At 40.2% G+C, this 6,730-nt stretch overlaps 1 protein-coding gene across 1 annotated transcript; it reads left to right on the top strand.

Moving 5' to 3' along the window:
• The first annotated feature begins 5,144 nt into the window (after positions 1 to 5,144).
• On the top strand, positions 5,145 to 6,383 carry LOC122013872 (peptidyl-prolyl cis-trans isomerase CYP26-2, chloroplastic-like). The gene is made up of 2 exons (XM_042570088.1): positions 5,145 to 6,098; positions 6,173 to 6,383. Exons 1-2 carry the CDS (start codon positions 5,281 to 5,283, stop codon positions 6,285 to 6,287), a joined length of 933 nt encoding a protein of 310 aa, XP_042426022.1. The 5' UTR covers positions 5,145 to 5,280; the 3' UTR covers positions 6,288 to 6,383.
• Positions 6,384 to 6,730: the final 347 nt, after the last annotated feature.

The raw sequence follows: 6,730 nt of genomic DNA, 5'->3' as shown, positions 1-6,730 counted from the left end.
CTCAATGTGACAAGACGATTGCCCAATACTTCCACAAGGTGAAGTTGATATGTCGCGAAATTTCAGAGCTAGATCCATCAGCTCCTATTGGGGAAGCAAGGATAAAAAGAATAATTATTCATGGTTTGAGGCCAGAATATCGAGGATTTATTGCTGCTATACAAGGATGGCCAACACAACCATCACTTCTTGAATTTGAAAATTTACTTGCAGGTCAAGAAGCTGTGGCTAAGCAAATGGGAGGACTCTCACTAAAAGATGAAGAAGAAGCGCTCTACACCAACAAAAATAAAGGCAACTTCAAACGACACACTGGTGGATCTAAAAAGGATGACGACAAAGGAAAAAGCTATCATGGGAATGGAGGCTCTCGTCCAGGGGGAGCCTCGAAGAATTATGGTGATCGTAAAAAATTTTCTGGCGAGTGCTACAATTGTGGGAAGGTGGGCCACATGGCAAAAGATTGTTGGTCCAAGAAAAGGTTCGTTCAAAGCAACACTGCTACTTCCAATTCTAAAGAGAATAGCGAAGATGATTGGGATGCTGAAGCTTTGATGGCTACGGAGGAAAAAGACTTGGCTCTCACAACAACGCCAGAACAGATTGACTACAAAAATGATTGGATCGTGGATTCAGGCTGCTCAAATCATATGACGGGTGATAAAGAAAAATTGCAAAACTTATCTCAATACAAAGGAGCTCGTATGGTGGTTACAGCCGACAACTCAAGGTTACCAATAGCACATGTTGGTAAGACGGTAATTACGCCTCGATATAATTCTAACCAAGTGCCTCTTCAAGATGTCTATCATGTCCCAGGAATGAAGAAGAATTTACTGTCTGTGGCCCAATTAACATCTTCAGGTCATTATGTTCTATTTGGTCCTGAAAATGTAAAGGTATATCGAAACCTCAAAATTTCAGAAACACCAACAATGGAGGGTCAACGATTAGAGTCGCTCTACGTGATGTCAGCAGAGTCTGCATATATAGACAAGACAAGAAAAAGTGAGACAGCAGTTATATGACACATGCGGCTAGGTCATGTTAGCTATTCCAAATTAAACATGATGATGCAGAAGTCGATGCTCAAGGGACTTCCTCAACTAGACATACGAACAGACACAATATGTGCAGGATGTCAGTATGGTAAAGCACACCAATTACCATATCAGGAGTCAAACTTCAAAGCAAAGGAACCATTGGAGTTAGTTCACTCTGATGTATTCGGGCATGTTAAGCAATCGTCAATTGGTGGTATGCGGTATATGGTGACATTCATTGATGATTTCTCAAGGTATGTGTGGATTTTATTTATGAAAGAAAAATCTGATACCTTCTCAATGTTCAAAGAGTTCAAGCAGTCAGTCGAAGGAGAATTGGGAAAAAAGATATGTTGCTTGCGCACAGACAATGGAGGAGAATATAGCTCAAGAGAGTTCTCTCAATACTTGAGAGAAAGTCGAGTATATCATCAATACACTTGTACCAACACACCACAGCAGAATGGTGTAGCAGAAAGAAAGAACCGACATCTTGCAGAAATTTGTCGAAGTATGCTGCATGAGAAGAATGTACCTGGACGTTTTTGGGCTGAAGCAATGAGGACTGCAGCTTTTATCATCAATAAACTTCCTCAACCAAGGTTAGAATTTATTTCATCCTTTGAGAAGTTATGGAACAAAAAACCTACAGTTAGCTACTTTCGAGTATTTGGATGTGTATGTTATGTATTTGTTCCTGATCACTTACGAAGCAAGTTTGACAAGAAAGCTATTAGATGCATCTTTGTGGGATACGATAGCCAGAGAAAGGGGTGGAAATGCTGCGATCCAACAAGCGAAAGATGTTACACTTCACGAAATGTAGTGTTCGATGAAGCATCTTCTTGGTGGACCACAGAGAAGGAGGTCTTGCCAGAATCTAAAGACCTTGAAGATAAAGTACAACAAAAGATGAGGGAGCATATAGTTCAACTTCAATCAGGTTCAGATGAATCAGGAGGTCCAAATGATAATGATGAAGAGCAAAGAGTGACTCAGAGTCCTTGGTAAACCGGCATATATCAGCATCCAAATGAAGAAGAAAGGCCTAATGAAGTGGAAGAATTAACTCCACAATCTCAACTCCGAAGGTCAACAAGAACACGAAGGCCAAATCCAAAATATGCAAATGCAGCCATAGTTGAAGAAGCAGTAGAGCCTGAGACGTTTGAAAAAGCATCACAAAGTTCTGAGTGGATGACAGCCATGAAACAAGAGATTGATGCACTGCAACAAAATCAGACTTGGGATCTCATACCAAAACCAAGAGATGTGAAACCCATTTCGTGCAAATGGGTTTACAAAATAAAGCATCGTCCAGATGGGTCAATTCAAAAGGTTTCGTGATCAACTCGGCATAGTACAAAGGGTTGGTGTTGAGGGGGAGTGTTAAATATCAACTCCAACCCAAATAAAGGATAAAACTTATCCAATAAAAGATAAGAGTTATAGATAAGATTTGCTATTTAATTATTTATTTTTCTAATAGATAAAGATGACGACTTGGTAAAAGATAAAATTAAATGTGTGGTCAAGAGTGTTTTTCTCATTTCATGGATAAGAATTAGAATTTCAATGGCTAGGATTTAATTTAATTGAACGGTCCAGATTGTATGAAGAATACTATAAATACTCAACCTTGTATTTAGTTTCATTCATCAATCAAGTATCAATTTGTGAGTTAAAGTTTTTTATTGTTTCTTCTTTGTCTTAGAATTGTGAGTGATCCACAAAAAGGTGTTGTAGTGTTGTTATTGTTAGTGTAAGACAAGTAATTTATTTACTTGTTTGTTGGTCCAATTTTCAACAAATACTTGTAAAAATGATATAAGCTGTCTCTTTGAAAATTGATATGCAAGTGGAATACACTAACAAGAAACTGTGATCCCTGCTATTTAGAATTCATTAAGCTCTATGTAGGATGTTTGATAAAACTCTTTTGCATTGAGTTCACCAGTGGTGCAAAGGACAAGGATTGGGAGATTTAACCTAAAGGAACCTGGCTTTCGAAAATTTATTTAGGAATCCTCTCATTCTTGAGATATCCACCAAAGTGTTTCTTTGTTGAAAAACATGTGACTGAATTTGCATGAAGCTATACTTGTTGCTACTGAGTATAATACACTCGGTTACATTTCAAAATTTGAGATACACTTTCTGCTTCTCACAGTCAAAAGTGTTTCAATGATACTTTTAGTGCACTCCTCACTCAGAATATTTCACGATTTTGGGCAAGTTTGAAATCTAAAGGACATCTATCTACAAATTTACCTTCAAGTAGTAGTGCAAAATATGAAGGGGATCTTGGCATAATGGTAAAGTTATTTCCGTGTGACCTTGAGGTCACGGATTTGAGTTTTGAAAATAACCTCTTGCAAAGTAGGGTAAGGTTGCAACAATATATCCTCTCCTGGGATCCCGTATTGACCGGAGTTTTGTGCACTGAACTACTTCTTTAGTAGTCCAAAAAATATTGATAACATCTTAATTATCAAGCTCCTGATCATTGGACTCTCCGGACATTCATGAGGATGATTTTATAGAAGAAAATTGAGTAGTTTATTGAACAGTCATGGAAGGAGTCGTATGGGGCATTGTTAAATTTGAAACAAAGTTGTATTATTTGGTTGTGATGTTTTTGTTTGTCTGGCTACTAAGTGAATTTAAATAAAAAGTCTATTTCTGCATGTCCACCTAGGAACTGTTTTTGTAAGCTCTATGCATGGCTGGTTGATGTCAAAATCATTTATTTATTACTTTATACTTAAATTTAGGGTTGGTTGTACAATTTCCTCTGGACAAGATAGTACATGAAGCGCGGCATTGTAAGTGTCTGACTTCAGGACTCTGAGTTAGGATTTCCTGGTGAAACCATTAGGTTCCATGAAAGAATAAAACATGCAAAACCATTCAATTGGATTGTGTCTTTACTCAGAAGTTGTGCTTCAGTGAGCTCCATCAAATTAGTTGATATAGGGGATCATTGTATTTTTCAAGAGCTTACCTTTATTTTTATTTGTGAAGATTACCAATTGAAACCTTTCAATCACCGAGTTCCTAGTCACATGGAGTGTTCCATTGAGGCATCTATAGCATTTCAAACTATGCATTTTGAGCATGGGATTTAAAACAGAGATAGAATACCTTATTCCACTGTCTTCTTCGAAGGTGGTGGAAATTGCTTAGAGATGCTAGAACTACATTTTCATGTAAAGCTCATCTTCCAACAAGGTAAATTCATTTCTCTAGCATATCAACAAGATTTGCCTGCAAAATCTTGAAATTTCGTTACACTTCACCCTCTCACACTTATCCATCCAGAAACTTTGATCTTTATATTTATATGTATAGTGTTGTTGAGCTCCATTCTATTTTAGTTTTCATAGAATTGTCTCTCAATAAAGTGGAAACATCGCATTTGATTGAATGCGACATGCAACTGAACTTGTCCATTATTCGTTTTTTCCGAATTTAGGTGCTACTTGCTAGCTAGTGGCACAAGCATCATCCCTGTTTCTATGCTTTTCTGCAAGATTTGCTAATAATTGCATTTCTTTCTTCCATGCTAATTTTTATATATCAGTTGTTGAAATTATCGATAATTGGATCACATCAGTTTGGAACCTTTCTATATGCAGATCATGTTGGTATATTTGAGCCAAATGATGGCATCACATTGGAATTTTTTTTCTCTAAGAAATCCTTTTTTCCTTCTACTAAATTTCTAAATATCTTTCCTTTCCTCTTCTTTTTTCCTTGATGAAGTTTTGATCCGCCCAAAGAGGTTTTCTGGTTATACAAGACTTGTTGTTGTGCTTGTTGAAGGTGGCTTTTCAATTTCCATAAATTTTGTAGTTGTAGTGGAAGAACTTAATCTTGCATAAAATTGGCAGATCATGTTCTTCCCCCCCTCTGCTTGGATCCAAAAATTAGTAGTTATCCATGATTTATTTTTTTTCGTGTTGATCTGCGATGACTGACGAAAGTATTGAGGATTCACCTTTTACATGCTATCATCACTCCAAAGCATTAATTTGTCTTTAAAAAAATAATTAAAGAAACACTTCATGACCTCCCTTCCATTGAATAAAATGGATAGACCACCAATCTTCTTTCCTTATCCACAGGCATCGGAACAAAGTAGAACCAGCCACCAAAGCAACACTGACCAAGTTAATATTAATGGCGAAAACTCGGGGAATCGGTCTACCATAAAGGAAACCGAATATTCGCAAAAATGAAGCAGATCCTGCACCAGTCCCTGAACCCACAACTTCCAATTCTGCAACCTCCTCCTCCACCACCGCCAGCCACCGGTCTTCCCTTCCAAGTTCCAAGACCTCATAAACTCCTTCGGCGGGACCTCGCCGTCGCTGCTGCCTCTACGCTGCCCCTCCTCGTCTCCACCTTCTGGTACAGGCAGGCGAAGGCTGACGAAGTGCCTACTTCCACCACCGACTGCAGCGCCCAAACGATCACAGAGAAAGCCTTCCTTGATGTCTCCATCGACGGCGCGCCCGCCGGCCGGATCACCGTCGGCCTCTACGGCGATGCCGTCCCCTTCGGCTCCTCCAGGTTCGCCGACCTTGTCACCGGCGCCGCTGGCATCAGCTACCGGCGCAAGGAGTTTGTCAAGATCGTTCCCGGTTACGTCCAGCACAGCGGCGTGAGATCCTACGGCGTCGACGTCGAACTCGCGAGAAGGGGAGGCGGCGGCAATTTGGCGGCGGAAAACCTTGTGGCGGAGTGGGAGTCGCTAAGCAAGAACTGCTCCGGCACCAAGAACGCGGTCGGCTCTCTAGGACTCATCATCAGAGACCCGACCAAACCGCCGCCGAAACTCAAGCTGGTTGCTAGAGAAGGCAAGCTGGAGATCGACGCAGAGGAGATCCGAAAGGACCCAAACGGGACAGAGTTCGTCATAGTCGTGAAGGACTCGCCAGAGCTGGACGCGTCGACGCTGGTGATAGGGAGAGTCGTGGAAGGGATGGACGTGGTGGAGAAGATCTCCAAGGTGAAGACCGTACAAGAGAATACCAGTTCCCCTTATTTCAGGTATTTGATTAATTAATCAATTTTTTCTTTATTTTATTTTATTTATATACATTGTTTTTTTGGGGGGTGAGCAGGGTGGCGAAGTTGATCGGAGATAAAAGGGCAGTGGTCGCGGAGAGAGGCTTTAATCGCCCGTATGCCAAGGTTGTAGTCACCAATTGTGGCTTAGCTAGCGGAGTAGAACAATAACTTGCTACCTTGTTTTTGATTAATACTATCATTTTTATCTCCATTTTGTTATAGAAAAAAAATGGAAATAGGGAAGTCTTGTTCTGTCTTGTCCAATTTTTACTAGTGTGAAGCCATCTCAATTCATTTACAAGTTGGAAAGTATATGCGCGAAGCATTACTGCCTCTGAAGCTGCCAAACCAACAGTCTTCCTCCCACACCTCCTCTGTTTCTAACCACACTCGGCCTTCAATCTTCATCATCCACGATGAATTCCTGCAACATCTTCTCAGCTTCTTCCATGAACGAGCTCTGCTCGCAAAGACTGCAGAGGTGTCCTTGAGCTCCATCGGGAATTGGGCACACAGATCCGAAGCCCATGAGAAAACCATATAGTTCATCATATGCAGTTGGACATAGAATCAAATAAATCCAAATTCTCAAGTCTCTTTCGTTTTGGAGA

This window comes from Zingiber officinale, chromosome 8B (genome assembly GCF_018446385.1).
Source record: "Zingiber officinale cultivar Zhangliang chromosome 8B, Zo_v1.1, whole genome shotgun sequence".
Lineage (NCBI taxonomy): Eukaryota > Viridiplantae > Streptophyta > Magnoliopsida > Zingiberales > Zingiberaceae > Zingiber > Zingiber officinale.
This window is presented reverse-complemented; position numbering and strand designations above follow the sequence as displayed.

Coding starts and splice junctions, on each gene's coding strand:
- LOC122013872 (XM_042570088.1), top strand. CDS start 5,281: ATGAAGCAGATCCTGCACCAGTCCCTGAACCCACAACTTCCAATTCTG. Junction 6,099..6,172: donor ACCAGTTCCCCTTATTTCAG/GTATTTGATTAA, acceptor GGGGGTGAGCAG/GGTGGCGAAGTTGATCGGAG.